The sequence below is a fragment of the Cornus florida genome, unplaced genomic scaffold, assembly GCF_030987335.1.
Source record: "Cornus florida cultivar Cherokee Brave unplaced genomic scaffold, ASM3098733v1 CherokeeBrave_3.0.0_Hap2_Chr06, whole genome shotgun sequence".
Classification (NCBI taxonomy): Eukaryota; Viridiplantae; Streptophyta; class Magnoliopsida; order Cornales; family Cornaceae; genus Cornus; species Cornus florida.
This window is the reverse complement of record NW_026775576.1, coordinates 78,588,232-78,605,843: the sequence shown is the minus strand read 5'-3', so window position 1 is coordinate 78,605,843 and position 17,612 is coordinate 78,588,232. Positions and strand designations below refer to the sequence as shown.

Here is a 17,612-nt window from a genome sequence, read left to right as displayed (position 1 = left end):
TCCTCTAACAATCAGGCGGGATGGTTCCCCACCCGAGCCCGTGAGGGACTTCCTTCTAACATGCACTATAATGTTCAGCAGTAAATGCAATTCCAGAGGAGATTATCAATTTATATGTCATTTACCCTTGCCTTGGGTCCATGACACATGCAAGCTTTCATGCATTGTATATGATATTTTGACAAAGGAAAATCATTTCTAATTTGGTTTAGAGCAGCCACATAAGAAGTTTGATCTTTCCATTCAGGCTAAACTAGTTCCCGAGACATGCCTGCGTGCAGATTATATGAGACCCCAGCATGAAATTGGGAAAATGTAGACCTTCTCAACCCAAATCAAAACTTTCTCAAATCAAAACAGAATAATCACAAGCCTTTTGAAATACTAATAGAACAATATAAGTATTTTCTGCAAAAACATCCCATTACAAGCATTTTTGAGTTACATTTTGTGGTCAGATATTTCTGCAAATACATCCCATTACAAGCATTTTTGAGTTACAAAATGTGGTCAGATCACTATCCTGTACTAATTTTGTATTTGTACAGAACTTCTGGGCTCAAAAAAACAGTTAATGTAAAATATTAACACCTGGATACAGAAGGCAGCTGCAAGACAGCAGGTAAAAGATACAGCAAGAACAGACCTAAAAATATTTCTACAAAAAGATTAATATCATATATATATATATATATATATATCGAGAATGAGCAGAATGGAAGATGTGGTTCATAAAGCTGACACCAAATAGTTGGGACAATATTCTGTTGTGTTGATTTGAGTTGCACTTCCATCTCGAGATTGTTGTACTTGATCCTTCAAACCAACACGAAGCAAGAATAATCACTGCATCTTCATTTTATTTTTCTTCAAATTCATCAAAAAGTTTTATGGGCCCAAAAGTATTCTTCCCAAATTTTGAGGATATGGGTTAGAAGAATAGTTTAAAGGTGGATTTTCAAAGCCACGGTTGTCAACACGGTTTTCTATATGTCCATACTGATTGGCGCCACCGTTTATGACACCATAGTATGCCGAAACTGGGGTCAGTTGAACTACCTTATAGTCTGAACCGGTATTGTGGACTTGACTTCTGAAAGTTTCAGCATCCAGAGTTTGCTGCTGCTCAAGGGATCTATTTTCAGTGCCGGAACTAATTCCTACCCCAAGATCAAGGCTAACTGCATCACTCTCTTCTGGTCTAGCTTTTGATATTCCAATCACTGCCATTTCATGGCTGCCAGTCCTAGCGGTAGGTACATCATGATTGTGTTTACCTTCATACGTGGTTATAACTGCTTTGGGATCATGGGATGCCCTCTCCACATGTTTTCTAACTGGGCATCCGGCATTGGTGCACTTGTAATAGCTCCTGCATAACGTGCGAAAATGGTAAGAAACAACCATATATCTCATCACAGAGATCAGGTGAACAAAAAGGTGAAAATGAAAAGCAAAAAAGAAAAAAAAAAAAAAAATTAACACACTCCTCTCAGAAGATTGAGCATGCATGTTAAGTGTCATTGAGCATGCATGTTGAGTGTCATTCCGTATGAAAAATAAGAAATAATACCACAGGGCCATTGCCCAGGTGGGATAAACTCTACCCTTTGGGTCTGTGTCTGAGTATTTACTTAACTAAGGGAAAAAGAAAAAAAAGAGACCAACAAGCCTGTGGCCTAGCGGTACAAGGCTCTTACTTCCCAAAGGGAGGTCAAGGGCTCGACCTCAGTGGAGGCAGTGTGTGAGAGTCCCAACTAGGAAAAACAAAAAAAAAAAAAAACAAGGGGAGTTCTAAATGGTTAGCAAATAAGCCAAATGGATAAAATTAATCCTTCAATAACAAGACAAGGTTATAGTAATTAGGATCACAACAAATGTCAAGGTAAACTGTACATTTAAACAAGTTATGAATCTTTTAGTTTCAGATATTTTTTCAGGAAAAATGGAGCACATGATAACATGATGGCCACGCACTTCCAATTTCACAGAAGCATCATACACTGAAGTCAGAAGACTCAGAACCAACCAGACTGTGAGAGATAATATTAGGTCAACAAATGCATCACAAAATTCTATGCCGGGTTGAGGATACAGCATCTAAATTGTGAGAGATAATATTAATTATATTAGGTCTACAAATGCATGTCTAATGTCAGTACTTTCTTTTTGGGGAAAAAAAATAGTGATCAAAGCAGCTGGAGGTTCTCTTTCTCCCTAGTTCAGGAAACTCTTGTACCGAAAATTTATCTCAACCTTGGTGAGTAATTGACTGGCAATGGTTGGATCCGGATTATACTGAAAATGCCTTTACCTGAATCCCATTAGTTCATAAACTGTCAAGAAATGCACATTAAACCCAAATTTTTCACATTTTAAAAATAGTTAAAAATAACTTTTGCAAATAATAAATTAGTTGTAAAAACATAACCAAGTAATTTATATCTGGCTCAGATCAGAATCAGATTGCTCCAATTAAAGATTGTGTGATTATTTACAAGCCTGCAGATTTCAAGTAAATGGCAGGTTGGGGTTGGAAAAGGGGCTAGCTCCAGTTGGCCATAATGTTGGCACTTGCTGAATGCATTGATCATGATTCTAGATAAATTGAACTTCTTAAGGTTTAAAACAGAATTTGAAATACCCATAGCAGGTCTGCTTTATGAGCAAAATCTTCTTCAGAATAAGGTATCTATATCTATTATATAACATAAATGCAAGGCTGCTCTCAGTGCCCAACCCTTTTACTAAAAAGAATAGTTCATTTTTCTCTTGCTGGTATAAAAAATGGGTATAATGGAAAGAGTAATAAGTCATGGAACTGTACCAACTGCATCACAAGCTCATTAATAAATATTTCTTTGTCATCTAAAAAATGAAAATAGGAGGAAAAAAGAGAGGAATTGGGCTCACACTGTTCAGATCATACAAAATGGGGCTCCAGTTGGTTCCAGTATGATAGTAGTATAAGGCCTTCCCAAGTTTAGTTTTCCGCTTTTCTCAAAACTAGTCAGCTAAACACGTAAGATTTAATTATATTTTCTCATTCTTTTTTCTAGCAATTAGATGGGGAATAAATCTGGAGGCATAAAAGAATATCAGAACAACTTTCTTTTAGTTTCAAAAGAAAATCAAGAACTAAAACTCCTGTAATCCGTCTATTGACAAGTTTACAGACCAGAATTTGTCGACCATCTTCTAGTCACTTACTCTAGCCATAGATTGTCTTAACAATATTGGGTGGGAGCGCGCGGCGCCGGGGGGCACTGATGAAACTGAAATTTAACACTAGAAATTGTAGTAGTGAATTACTAATACCTAAAATTTTAAGTTGATTTAAGAAGGAAAGAAAGGAAGTGAGTGGATAGTGTTGACGCATGTTTGGATGATTAAGGAGCTGGTAAAAGTGCAAACCCCCCACCCCCCCCCAACACAAAAAAAATAAAAATAAATAAATAACTGGCAGTTAAGGACAAAATGTCAAGTTGCCATCAATGGAAAATAACATTTACGTTTTTGCCCTTAATTAAACATCGTCAATTTGTTATGTTTTAGATGCTGGCGTGGCCCCTGCAATCCCCACAACCAATAGAAAATGGGCAACACAACTTTCTTATCACTAAGTACTGTTACTGAAGTTCATTATTGCCTGTGATAAAATAAATAAATAAAAAAAAGGTTCATTATTGCCAAATTGCCAAACAAGTCCTTGCGCCAAACAACTCCTCGGCGCAACACCCTAAATCTTCTAATCATCTCTCTCCAACCATCCCACTGTTCGTCCACGGCCGCCACCAACCCCCCCTCTCTCCCATAAAGATTCTTCTTCCCCACAACCACCTCCACCATTCACGGCCGCCACCCCCCCTCCCTTCTCTCTCCGATCCGCCTCCCTCTCTCTGTTTTCCTCTCCTTGATCCACCTCCAACTCTGGCAACGATAGAAATTGAAGAATACCAATTAAAAATGGGTTAAGCCATTAGATATGGGTATGCCCTAAATGTCATAAAGGGCAATATTGTTTTTTTCAAAAAATTGGTGATTACATGACTGGAACAGTAAAGGCTTGGGGGATTTCCAAAAAAAAATAAAAAAGTTGTTTAACTGCCAAAATAGTAGTTCAGGGGGATGTTTCTTGGGAGGGAGAAAATAGTTCAGGGGGGTTTTTTGCACTTTGCCCTTAAGGAGGGAAAGAAAAGGAAGGATAGTGGTAACCGTACATCATGTCTAGAAAACATAGTTTAGAGAAAAGAATGTAAAGAATTGTATTATGTTGGTAGTAATGGCAAAACAGGTGTTCACTTGTCTCTCTAATTCCCTCAATCCAAACGAGGTGTTAAGATTAACATTTTTAGTTCTTTATGTTAAAGTACCTTCCAGCAAGTCTGTTTAGAGCTAATTAATCAAGTCTTATATGCCCGACTGAAAATTCAAACTCCTATAGGTTAAAATCATGTTTGAGGGGGTAACTAAATTTGAGCAAACTCCATCAATGAACAAACCACCCTTTAGCAATTAATAGAGGTTATCAAACAGCCCTTTGTTTCATCATTCATAAATATGCCTAACGAATATCCATTATTTAAGAAATTTTGACAACCAGGTCATCTCCCTAAATGATTGAATATTATATATTTCTATAACAATTTTCACTATATGATTGGCCAAGATAATCAGCAAATTTCAAACATGAATTAACTTATTCGGTGGATTTCTAGGAGCCTCGGTAGTTTCACCAAGCATCATTTTATAGTAGAACATATAGAGCACGTCACTTGTGATGCTCACTTCCTCGGTCCGATACAAAGACTTCAAAGATCCCACTTATGACTTTGGTTTGGACCCAAGAAAGCCAGAGAACAAAAAATGTAAAACTTTTTCCAAATCTACTTTCAATATTCCAGAATGATTAAATGCAGAAATAGAACATATCAACAAAACCAGAAACAAACACTCATTGTAACTGTGTGACGGTTTACATACCTTGGATTAGGATTGCCTCTCACCACTTTCTGTCCATATTTACGCCATCTATACCCATCATCTAGTATGTCAACCTCACTCACAGTTTGAACCACAACGCGTGGCTCACGAATAGGTTTAACAATTGGTGTGACATCAATACCACCACCATCCATCTTCCTGTTTAAAATTTTTGACAGTTTATTGAGAGTTGGCATACGGATGGAAGTACTATAGAATAAAATCAAAGGCCTCTAACAAACTAGGTGTATCACCTCCGCTTCGAGAATGGATCATCTTCATCAACCTCATCATTGGTGCTGTTGAACCGTGAACCTGCTTGTACACCATCATCATTTGCTCCACTGGGAGATAGCTCAGGAGTGTTTGGCTGACCATTACGATAGATCTGGGAATTTATGATGGACTTATCTTCAATGAAGGAACAGGAAAAAAAAAAATCAGTTATCATACTATTTGAAGAAGAAGAAGAAGAAATCACACAAGTTCTTTCACTTACCTTCTTGACCAGTTAATGATGAAATCTTCTCAGTTTTTTCTTGGATGGACATAATAGCACCAGCAGTATATCTACGGGTAGGTTGAGGTTTAGGATGATCATGTGTACCCTTGTACACAATCTCTGTTATCTGCCCATCATGAGCACGTTCAAAAATCTTTTTCACCTCACAGTTAGGATGCGTACATTTGTAATAGCTTCGTGGAAATTCACTTCCCTTGACAAGTTTCTGACCGTATTTTCGCCAGTTATATCCATCATCAGATGACCTCTCAGTAGTAACTGAAGGTGCAATATCTTTATGATCAGACTGTGAAGCCTGGGCCCCGGTATTGGGAGGTACTCTCTGACCCAATTCATCAGAATCAACAACTTCAACAGGTACACTAGCCCTTGAATTAAACATCTGAACAGGTGCAGATATATTCAATTCTTTTGAGGAGGCTGCCTTCTCACTTTTAACAGAAGGCAATGATGGAAATGGTTGAGACTGGCATTGACCTTGAACTCGTTCAAATGTTTCACTTTGCTGGTGGTTCATACCTGTAGAGATCTTGAAAAATAACATAAATCATTAGATAATTAGTAACCAAAATCATTCAAGGATACTCAAAAACACGTGTGGAATTGAAAATCTAATAAATTACCATTTCAAATTATATATATATAAAAGAGAAGAAAAAAAGAAAAAGAAAAAGGTCATTTATAGGTCTATGTGGACCCTCATCTACCTCCATCCTATCCTATTAATCAGAAAATTAAAAATATATATTTATAGGAAAATGAATAAGGTCATTTATAGGAGGTATATGTGGACCCTACTATCCTATTAATCGGAATTTTTAAGAAACGAGGCAGTATTGCCTATATGGCTATGTGCGCAAATCTTCTACATGATACCTTCCGGGAAATATAAAAATAAATTAGCCATACATGATAAACAAATTTATCATCCAACATTTGTGTCCTATACTTACAAATGCAAATAAATCTAAAATAAAGTAACCCCTTAAAAGTCATCTATTCACATGGCACCAACATCATATACTCTCCAGAGAGTCCAACCAAACTTATTACCATGCTAACATTTTCCAGATGAGTACATCATTGTCATCATTCACCAAGTATACCACGAAGTGTGCAAGAACTTTAGAGGGGGGAAAATGTGGAAAAGAAAAAGGCAAATCGCATGGTTAAGATATCTTCAAAAGATATTCTGATTTGCATAATCCAATAATCAGAAACCATGAAGGTACAGACAAACCCCCTGATTGAAGTTATAAAAGGTACCATGGTGTCAATTTATTGAACAGGAAAAAGTATGTGAAATTCAACATTTGATAGTTCATCAGAGGATTACTGAAGGTCTTACCGATGATAATCCTGAGACAGAATAAGATCCGGTGTGGGGTTTAAACTCAAAGGAGCTTGTTTTCCTTTCATCAGAGGTGTTGCTTTTCGAACAACTTGTCGCTAATAAGAAAGCAGTGATGCTACCAGATCCATGCATCAAATGAGGCTTGAATAAGGAACCTGTAGTTGGAGAAGGCTCTGCCTGCAAGATTACAAAGGAAGTTTATAAAAATTATGGAACAGGGGAATTCTTACTTTAAGTACCAACAACCAGAACACAGAAAGCAAATACACACTTCCCAGAAAACAATTTAGGGTGGGGGTGGTCGGGGTTAAGTAAGATATAAGCAAGTTGTATTCATTCTAGCCTAAGAGGCCATCAAAATTGCCACTAAAAAACAGTTAAAACTTTTGGGCACTTGCTAATTGTCACAAAATTAGTGACGGATTATCAAGCAAAATTTCAAAAATCCCTCAAATAATCTCTCTATCAACATAGATGCAAAGATATGTATCAAAGTTACCTAGACACTACGATTTGTAAAAAATATCCATACAAATGGAACATGTGTATACACATATATATATATTTTTTCTCCGAACACATCGAATTTCAAAAGGCCAAGCACCACGAAAAAAGGATGATTCATGCTGTGAAAAAACAACACTGAGTTTAAACAATAAAAATAGCAAAAGTATAAGCAGAAAGACAAGTTCTAGAACAATTCATACAAGCATTATGCCATAAAGAAGCTAATATTGCATACTGTAATAGAGCATCAGAATCAAATGGTCCCAGCATAATATAAACTAATATATATAAATATATGTATATGCAACTCCAGAGGAGCACCAATTTAAACAATTAGGCCAACAAATAGCAAAGTGGTGAAAGGAACCAAATTTTCAAATTGTACTTGAATTAAAGAGCATTTTTTTAGCTCAATAAACACCATAGGTCACATCACTCAATTCCCACAAATTCTCCACTAAAGAAGCACTGACGTAACCATACCCTCTAATTGGTTGTGGAGATAATATAATGTAGGAAAAAGAAAAGAACTTCCATTTTGAATTTCACTCAATCAATGGAGCCTAATACAACAACTTTACTTGACGTTAGCAAGTCCTTCACTTAATTTCTATAACCAAATCAACAAAAAAGAAACACAAGAATGCCTAGTTTTATTTTACTTTTCCTTCGTTTTCTCAACAACCAAACACCTCCTAATGGAATTCGAACATCCGATCTAAATCCGCATCTAAAAACTACTCAAATTTAGGGATACTTGTGAAAGATGCGAAGCAGTGAGTGCGTGTGTGTATATATAGAGAGAGAGAGGGAGAGAGTTGTGACCTTGATGTTGGAGAGAAGAACAGGGGACTCGAGAAACGACGTCGGAGTGAGAATAGGAGGGACAGTGATGGAGGTGGACCTGGAGATGGAGAGTTTGGCCGGCGTCATGAGTCTGTACTTGGCGGAGTTGGATCCGGTGCCGGAGAGCACTCCGGCGTCGGGAGTGGCGTCGGACACTTGGGGAGAGCTGCGAATCACGTGACTTTCGACGTTGGAGCTGTGAAGTCGAAGCTCGGAAGATGTGGTTAGGTCTTCGTGTGAAGAGTGGGAGTCTTCCATATCCATTGACGATGACGATTCAGAGAGAGAGTGTGTGTGAAAATAGTGGAGTTTTCTGGGAAGAAATAGTGGGTTGAGTGTGTTTGCAGCCTTGTCAGAGACGCTTTGAGAGAGAGAGGTTGAGAGAAGAGGAAGAGAGAGAGACGAAGTTGACTTGTTGCTTTCTTACATTGGATCTGGATGTTATTTTGGGTCGTCATTATCCATTTCTCTTTCTTCGTTTGAGAGAGAGGAAAAAAGAAGGGAGAGGAAAAACATGTCTGGTGTTTGGATTCAAGGTTGTGAACGAAAGAAAAAGGAGGATAAAGAAAGATAAAAAATAAAAATAAAGGAATGGATTGATTTGCCAATTATAAACATTACTAAAAATAAAAACTATTAAGTTTATATTTTACTATTTTAGAAGTAGATAAAACAAAATGGAAAATATAACATGAGTTAAATAAATGAATCAATCAAGGATGGAACGTTGGCCATTTTAAGAAAATTATAATCAACCAGGATGGGCGGTTTTGGAATTCTTATCTTGTTTTCGCTCAAAACCGCTTAAACAAAGGACTTTTTCATCCCACCCCGCCCGTTTAGTTCTAGAATTTATCCTCTTTTTTTAATTTTTTTTCTTAAATAAAAAAATTATAAAAAATACGCAATCAATAATTTAACATAAAATTTAAGGGTATGAACGTTTTTAGTGCGTAGGCTCTGCCACTCATTAAAACGATTGAGAAAGTGAGTGAATGTGACTTAAGGTATTTAGAGTTAATCATATATATTAATAAAATAATGATAATTTTGTAATTACCTACCTGCGAGTTTTTATTTATAAAAATCATTCACACTCAAATAAACTAAACGATCACCAAAATCGCTGTAACGGAGCGGGGTGGGATAGGTACCCGTCCCTGTGAGTTAAATTGTCAACCCTATAGTATAAGGATAAAATAAAAATTATTACTTATTTAAAAAAACCATTGTTTAATCAAGTTGCATCATTTGATTAAATGCATTGTTTTTTAACTTATTAAAAAGATACATAATGTATACTTTATCTTGAATATAGATATATAGTTTCAAAAAAGTACATGTAATCACATAATTGAATCACTTCGTCGTAACACTTAAGATAATATATAGATATATGGTATTAGATGATAGTATGATAGTTATGGGGTACATTGAGTAGGAAAATGAACTAATTAGGATAAATTGATTATTACCAGTTATGTTACTATAAATCAATGCACGGATTTTAAAATTCATTTTCTCTTCTACTAAAAATAATTAAAAAACAATATATAATTTCTATGTAAGTGAATTATTTTTCACAATGTATAATATGTAAAATATTTAATGCACGTATCATATGACTTAATTAAAAATATAGATACACTGATTGTTCATTAAGTTTGAAACTTATACTAGAAACAACTTTTTTTATTTTTATTTTTATTTTTTTTATTATTATACTTACTTACATGTATTATAATAGGGAAAAATATAAATCTACCCTATACTCGATAAGATTGATTAGATTTTATTATCAAGCATAATGAAATTTGACGTGGTTTAACAGGTAAGAATAATCTTATTATAGGTCAAAAGAATTAAATCATATCCCCACAAATTTGGCAACAAATCTCCTATGATTTCGCACAAGCGGAAGATAAGATCAACCGTCGACATGGCGGAACGATTTTGATTCTAATCGACAGCCATAAATAGAGCACCAAGCCATTAAAGAAGGTACGACGTAAAAAACTATTATTGATCCCTGCCTTCTTTTTAGACCTCCGTGACTAATTTGATCGTCGGAGAGCTCTTGGCAGGCACCACACCGGTGCCGTCAGGGTTCATCGATCTTCTCCTCTCTTCCTTACAGGAAAACGGTATCGTATCGGACTGCGCGAATTTCAGCCTCAACATTTTATATGCATAAATATACATCTTTAGTAGCTATTGCAATTATGCTCTACATTTTTTCTTTTTCTTTTTTAAATCTGTCCAATTTTAAAACAAGAGAATTCAAGACAATATCAGTAGTACAAACTAGCAATTTTTTTAGAACAATTGTAAGATCCTATATCTAGGTTATGTTTTGTAACGTGACATTAGTAGTTATGAGAGTAAAAAAATATTAAAGGAAATAGCTAATCTTTTATTGTGTTTGGTTGATTAATAAATTAAATTATATTAATCATATTTGTAAAAGAAATGAAAGGAAAATATTTTAATGAATTTACTATCTTACCTTTTTTTTCTAAATTTTATTTTTTTATAAAAGTATGGACAAATTTAGTAATAATAAATTTTCATTAAAAATGCACTTCTTTCCTTTTATTTCTAAAATGGACAATAAAATCAACACATCGTGTATAATTTGTATCATTTTGAATCCCTTTGTTTTCTTTATTTTTTCCTGTAATTTTTTTTTACCAAACCTAATATTTCATATCCCTCCGTTACCTTTCTTTTCTTCCCCTTTCAATACCTTTCAACTGAGAAAAACTTCATTACACCCATTACACTAAGCAACGGGCACGTTTGAACCGTTCATATAATATATATGCCTACGCATATACTACACATGCCGTGTATGAACGGTTAAAATACGCCCGTTACACGGCAGCGGGCGCAATAAATTTTTACTCTTACCCAATTATGGTCTTGTTTGGGAGAAAGTCAAAATATATATATATATATATATATATATATATATATATATATATATCTTTGCGTGAAGGATTTGAGATGGAGGTGTCTCATCCAAAACTTGCTTACTGACTTTCTAATCATAATGTTGACATTCTAATCATAATTGCGACCAGCGTAATTCTCATGAATTATGAATGACATAAACATGTTTTTCGTTCTAAACTGTTTAAATAAACACTAAACATAAATGCTTAAGAAAACAGGCCTATAATTTGTATTTCTATTATTTTCCGAATCCAATACTTTATGGGCTTGGCAACTATTTGGAAATTCATAACCTGAGTTTAGTTTGGGCTAGGCTTCGTTGAGGTGTAGGTAAACTGATGATTTTTTTTTTTTTTACATTTATAATCATGACCGTTATTTTATTGGTCAACTGATGATTTTTTTTTTTTACATTTATAATCATGACCGTTATTTTACTGGTCAACTTATTTTTTAAAAATATTGTTACATTGTATATCAATCATTTAGAAAATAATTTAGAAAACAATATCATTTCAAAAATTAGTTTATTGAGAATAAATTACATTTTATGTTGTATTTATTTATATGCTGTTAAAAAAATTTAATTTACTTTTTTTTTTTTTTGATTGAATGACGAACGGATAATTACTAATGGTATTAAAGCAAACTCAATCATTCATATAAGTAACCATATGGAGGATTAGGTCTATGTTCAAATTGTTATAGAGGATTAACTTCGTGTTTGGATTGTTAGTGAATTTGCAATCAATTAAGGCCCTGTTTGCGAGAGCTTTTCAACACCCAAAGTCCTTTTGTTGATAATTCTTTCCTATAAGAAATTTTGCCCAAAGGAATTTAGCACAAAAGTTGTTTGGTGAGTCCACTTTTTACAAGTCTTTAACAATAAAATAATTTTTTATTTGACAAGAATACCCATCTCCTTATTTCTCATTTCCATTCAATCCATCTCCCCATTGTTTGCTGAAAGACCAATCTTTGCATCACCAGTTCACCACTGTTTTAACATGAAATACCAAGGTTGAGAGAATACAAAATATATATATATATATATATATATATATATATATATTGTAACTAACAAAATGATAATGCAGTAGACATAATAAGAAAGAAAATCGTACTCCTCCATCTTCCTTTAAACCCATTAACCTTCTCATTTTGTCTCACTAAGCCAACAATGGCAAGAAGACCAATCGATGCATATACATATATATATCACACATACATATATATACACACATATAGATGGGTGTTTATTTTTTTTTATCAATTAGAAGCTCCAGTACAATCCACTGCTAGAGTGGTTTGATAATACACAATTCCGGATCGGGGTTGAAATTATCCAAACGCAAAATTCGTTGCCTTCATCCTTCACGTGCATAATTTTCATCCCTATTTCAATTTCTAAAAGAACCCTCAATATATAAATTTCATCTTTTAACACCTGCAAATAGATCCAACATGTCTATATAAAAAGTCTATGAAAATTTACCACCATTTGAAGCCTAATTTTTCAGATTTGTTGTATATTTGAATAACAAATTAGAAGCATAACATTGTACATAAGTGATATCAAGGGTTGTGCAGTCGCGTCGCTAGCGACGAGGCGGCAGCGGAAGGAGTGGTGGCGGCCACCTGATCAGGTGATGCTGGTTCGGTGGCAGCCAGTTTGTTTTGTCATTAGCCGTAAATGGTGAAGCCATAGAGATAATTGAGAGAAAACTTTTATCATTATCTCTTTTTAAGATTGTATTTTACAATCACTTATTCACGTTGGCGAAGTGGGTTTTAAAAGCAACTTTGAGTTGCTCTTGCTGAACGGGCTTTTAAGGAGTTAGATTTTTATGGAAGTCGGTTTCAAATTTTTGCCAAACAATAAACTTACTGTGAAACGGGTTTTTTGAATTTAGAAACTCGTTTTGGGTTTTAGGAAATCCACCCAAACAAGACCTAAGATGAGTGGATAGGCAGAGCAATTAGACCCAATATTGCGGGTACGAGTGAGAAAAAACTGTTATAAATTTTTGTCCAAAACTTTAGACATAGGAGTGCGTATTAGGTTAAACTTTTGGGTCCCAAGACTAGAGTCTAAACATGTATGTGTATAACCCGAGTTCAGTCCAGAAAACTCTGGATACGGGTCTAACTTGAATTAGGAAATGGGTTGAAAATTGAATTAGGATTAGATTATACTGAACTGGGTTGAGGCTCGCCGAGTTGAACCCCGACCTTTCTCTGGACTCGTCGTCCGATTGGGAAGCAGTCTCTTTCTCACAATGGTTTCAGCAAATTAGGGTTTTGTAGCTTTGTTTCCTGAAATCAAAAAAAATGGCGACAATGAAAACAATCTCAGCAGCTCTGAAGCTCATCGACGCTAAGAAAGAGAAGCTCCGAAAGGCCTTCGAAGACCTTCAATCTCACTCTTCTTCTCTCTCTTCCTTCACTCTCACATGGTCCGACCTCGACTCCCACTTCACCACCCTCCAATCCTCCCTCGAACACCGATTCAAACTCCTCCAATCCCAACCCCAATCCCATCCATCGCCCCAACCGCAACCCCCATCTTCTTCTGCGATCGTCCCCAAGGACTCGTCCGACTCGGGCTTCGCTCTGGCTCGCCCCGAGTTGAAATCGTTCTGCGAGAAGATGGACGGGTTGGGTTTGAGGAAGTACATCGCCGATCGTCCCAATGAACGGTCCGTCATTAGGGTTGAATTGCCCGACGCGCTGCGGTGCGCGCCGGACGCCCCGGTGATGGTTCTGGATGCGATGGAGGGGTTCTACAAGCCCGTTTCGGAGGGCGCTAAGAATATGAAGTATGGTGACTCGGGTGGTGTGAAGAGGAGCTGTCTGGCGCTGTTGGAGGGTCTGATGGGGTTGGAGCCGGAGATTAAGGCGGAGGTGAAGGCGAGGGCGATGAATTTGGCGGTGGAGTGGAAGAAGAAGGCGAGGACTAATGAGAAGAATGTGTTGGAGGCATTGGGGTTTTTGCATCTCTTGGCAACCTATGGATTGGTGGATGGTTTTAAAAGGGAGGAGCTTTTTGATTTTGCTTTCGCTATTGCCACGTACAAACAAGCCATCACGTTGTATGGAGTGCTCGGGTTCACGGATATGATCCCCGGTGAGGGCTTTCTTTCAAATGCAGTTCACTGTTTAACCCTTCTTTGTTTATGCTTTATTGTTTATATGGTGTTTTTTCTTTTGCTGCTGTGTTTAGATTATATAAGTCAGCTTGACCAATGCAATTTTTTTTGGATAAGTAGCTTGACCAATACATTTCCTATATTTAAAATTGTGAATGCATGATCAATAGCTCTATATATATCTGAGGTATATTAATTGAATTTGGAACTTCTATCTGCCGGAAAATGGAAGAAAGTGAATGAGGGCCAACATTCAGTCGTACTGAGTGAATGAAATGAAGATGCATGGAATTGCTTTTTTTATCTCCAGGAGGAACTCTGATAGCACATGATTGAAACTTCTAAGCTCTAGAGTAATAAATTTTGCCAGTTCTAGCTAAACAAGTGTTGTACAGAGACTTGGTTATATAGGGGTTGTAACACAATTAAAGGAAGTTAATCCAAAGCCCCAGCTTCCGTTTGTGCCATATGTACCAATAAAAATTGCGAACTTTTCAAAATTATTTCAGTTTACCGCTGACAATTATTTTCATACAAGATAATAATTATAACTGATGGTTCTACTTAGTATTGGTCTCATCCACATTATATTTTCAAAAATCATCTCCCCAAATGCTTTCATATAAAATATAAAAAAGCATATTCAACGATGTTTCGTGGACAATCTACTTGAGTTTTGTGCCTTTTTATATAATGTATTACATCATTGGCCATGCCCTTTCCCACATCCTTGAAACATTCTTTTATTCCCTCTGTTCTTCTCGTCTTTATGGTTGCAAATGAACCAGGTGTCATGAACTGCTCAGGGGTTGATTTGTTAAAGAGTCTTTTAAATTCATTCATTGATATAAATGAAATGAGTTTGAACTTAGATTCCTAGCTGGTTTGTTAAACAACGCAGGTCTGAATCGTGTTCATCCATTAGATTATTGTATTAGATTGGATTTTGATATTTTGTACCAATATAAGTCAGATGACCCCTGATCTAATCTACATATGACCCATAAACAAGCCTAACTTCTCACTCCAGGAGTCAGCTTAATCCAAGCATCGAAGTTGTTAATCTGGACATTTGATGCCCTGGTTACTGTAGACCTTTCAATCTAAGCAAACTAATACATAACAGTGGAAACTTTATGCTCAAGAACCCAATATCAAGTAGTGATCTTTGGTTGTCATTAATGCCCCCTTTGGAAAAGTCTGATGCTAACAACAATTTTGCTTGTTCTTTCTTATTTTTTGTTTTTTTGGTTGTTGTTGTTTATTGTTTATATATTTATTTATTGGTTTTTTTGTATTTTTTTGTATTTTTGTATTTTTTTGTTTTTTGTTTTTTTCTGTTTGCAGATCTCATTCAAAAACTTATTGATAAGGGAAAACAACTTCTCGCCGTCAAATTTATTTTTGAGTTCAAGTTGACTGACAAGTTCTCTCCAGTACCCATCTTAAAAGAATACGTGAAGGAGGCAAATAATCTTGCTCAGATAATCCGCAGGGGTAAAAACAAGTCTCTTCAGTTAATGGTAATAGTACATGTCCTTTTATGACTGTTAAAATACTTGTTTCAAATTCAATTAGTCACCGAAATAATATTTGGTTACTTTCTCTTGCAGAATGAGGCCACAATGCGAGAAACCGGTGCATTGAAATCAGTTATCAAAGTCATTGAGGACCACAATCTTGAATCCGAGTATCCAAAGGAAAGCATTGTAAAGCGTATTGAGGAGCTAGAAGAGGAAAAGGCAGGAAGGAAACGCCCTGCCCCAATGCCTCAGCGGCAGCAGTCAAACCAACAGAAGAAGAGTGGTGGAAGCAAGCGCCCTCGAACTACTGCATCAGCTGGTCCAGCAGCAATTCCAAATAGTGTTGCTGATGGCAATTCAACTGTACCCACATTTCAACAACCTAATCTACAGGCGGCAGGTTTGTTGCCAGATCATCCTGCTCCATTCTTTAGTGCCCCAGCCGGGCCTTATGGCTTGGCAGGCTCCAATCTTGCTGTTGCTCCATTTTCGGGCTCATTTGATGGGCAGTATGGTTTTTCCGGGTCCCCTTTTGGTTTCCCTGGGAACCTACCCCCTAGAGGGTCTCATCAGTACCCATCAGAATTATACATGCCACCTGGTTTTGATGGACCAGTTGCTTATGGTGGATATGGTTTGCCACCACAACACCATCCTTCTTACCATCCACAGTAGTTCCTTGTGCGCTTCTGTGGTTGTGGAATTATGGCTTCGGATGATAGCATAGCTTTTGCCCAACTATATAACACTGGGATCAGAAAACATATTGTGCTTTTTTGATCACCGTGATTGTATCATGATGACTGGATTGGGTGATTTAAGATTTTTTGAATTGTGTGCATGTCAAGCTCACATTATATGACCTAAACCAAATTCTTTTTGGTGGTCCAGATGTTCTTAAATCAATCATGAAATGTTTCGTGTTAGATTGTTTAAGGGCTTCTATAAACTGGAAGCCACAAGGAAGCTTTTCATTTTTGTTTATTCCGCGCTAGTTGTGTCCAGCATTTTGTCTCTTGGAGGAATTGAAATTGTTTTATTTTATTTAGGTAGCATGTTAAGATTTTATTCTGCATTTCCAAAAGAAAAATCGTTCTTTAATTATGCTTCATTTGTTTTGGCACGAGTCACATAACATGTCTTACATCAGAATTATTTTTCTTGTGAAATTTTACATAAAAAATATTATTCCTTCTTGTTTTCCTGTATTTGGTGGATGTTTTAAAAAAAGTATGAATTTTCAGAAAATATGTGATAACACCTAATATATGTATGTAGATGCAAAAGCAGGCATGTCGCATGGGTTTTCACATAGGTTGGCTCATGGGCATCTATATACATACACATTATATTTATTTATGAGTGAATATATATGCAGTATAAATACTTGTTTATTGTCTGGGCATATGAGTTCCAAATTTCACTCGGAAAATGATTAAATTCAACAAAGCTTTTTTCCAACTGTAATAAATTTTATAAGCCAATTTTAGGTTTTCCAAGTACTTTCATTTTACTCAATCACATATTAATATGTTTAAAACATTTTCAAGAAACCAAAATTCCTGAAAATGTTGAAACTATTTTTATTTTTATTTTATTTATGTATTTCTTATGACAAAACAACAGTAATATTTGTTTTAATCATTTGATTGGTTTTTCCATTCCTCTTTTTTTTGTTACTTTGTTTAACAGTGATAATGGTCCCTCAAAATAATTCTTGTGCATTCAAACCAAGATATCCACCCGACTTAGCTCCTCAAAAAGGGAAAAAT

General features: G+C 35.8%; 2 protein-coding genes across 3 annotated transcripts; one reads left to right on the top strand and one right to left on the bottom strand.

Annotated features, from left to right (window-relative positions):
- Nucleotides 1-342: 342 nt before the first annotated feature.
- LOC132312238 (probable WRKY transcription factor 20) lies at nt 343-8,742 on the bottom strand. 2 transcript variants are annotated; one of them, XM_059810522.1, is made up of 6 exons: nt 8,193-8,742; nt 6,855-7,037; nt 5,483-6,035; nt 5,238-5,394; nt 4,984-5,142; nt 343-1,372 (listed from the first exon to the last, which is right to left on the bottom strand). In XM_059810522.1, the coding sequence occupies exons 1-6, from the start codon at nt 8,475-8,477 to the stop codon at nt 889-891; spliced, it is 1,821 nt and encodes a 606-aa protein (XP_059666505.1). In that variant the 5' UTR covers nt 8,478-8,742; the 3' UTR covers nt 343-888. The 2 variants fall into 2 exon arrangements, with proteins under 2 accessions (XP_059666505.1, XP_059666506.1); XM_059810523.1 differs by lacking the exon at nt 8,193-8,742 and having other exon boundaries at nt 5,483-6,025; nt 6,855-6,974.
- A 4,586-nt stretch (nt 8,743-13,328) lies between these two features.
- On the top strand, nt 13,329-16,824 carry LOC132312237 (truncated FRIGIDA-like protein 1). The gene is made up of 3 exons (XM_059810521.1): nt 13,329-14,295; nt 15,665-15,840; nt 15,931-16,824. Exons 1-3 carry the CDS (start codon nt 13,500-13,502, stop codon nt 16,513-16,515), a joined length of 1,557 nt encoding a protein of 518 aa, XP_059666504.1. The 5' UTR covers nt 13,329-13,499; the 3' UTR covers nt 16,516-16,824.
- The last annotated feature ends 788 nt before the right edge of the window (nt 16,825-17,612 follow it).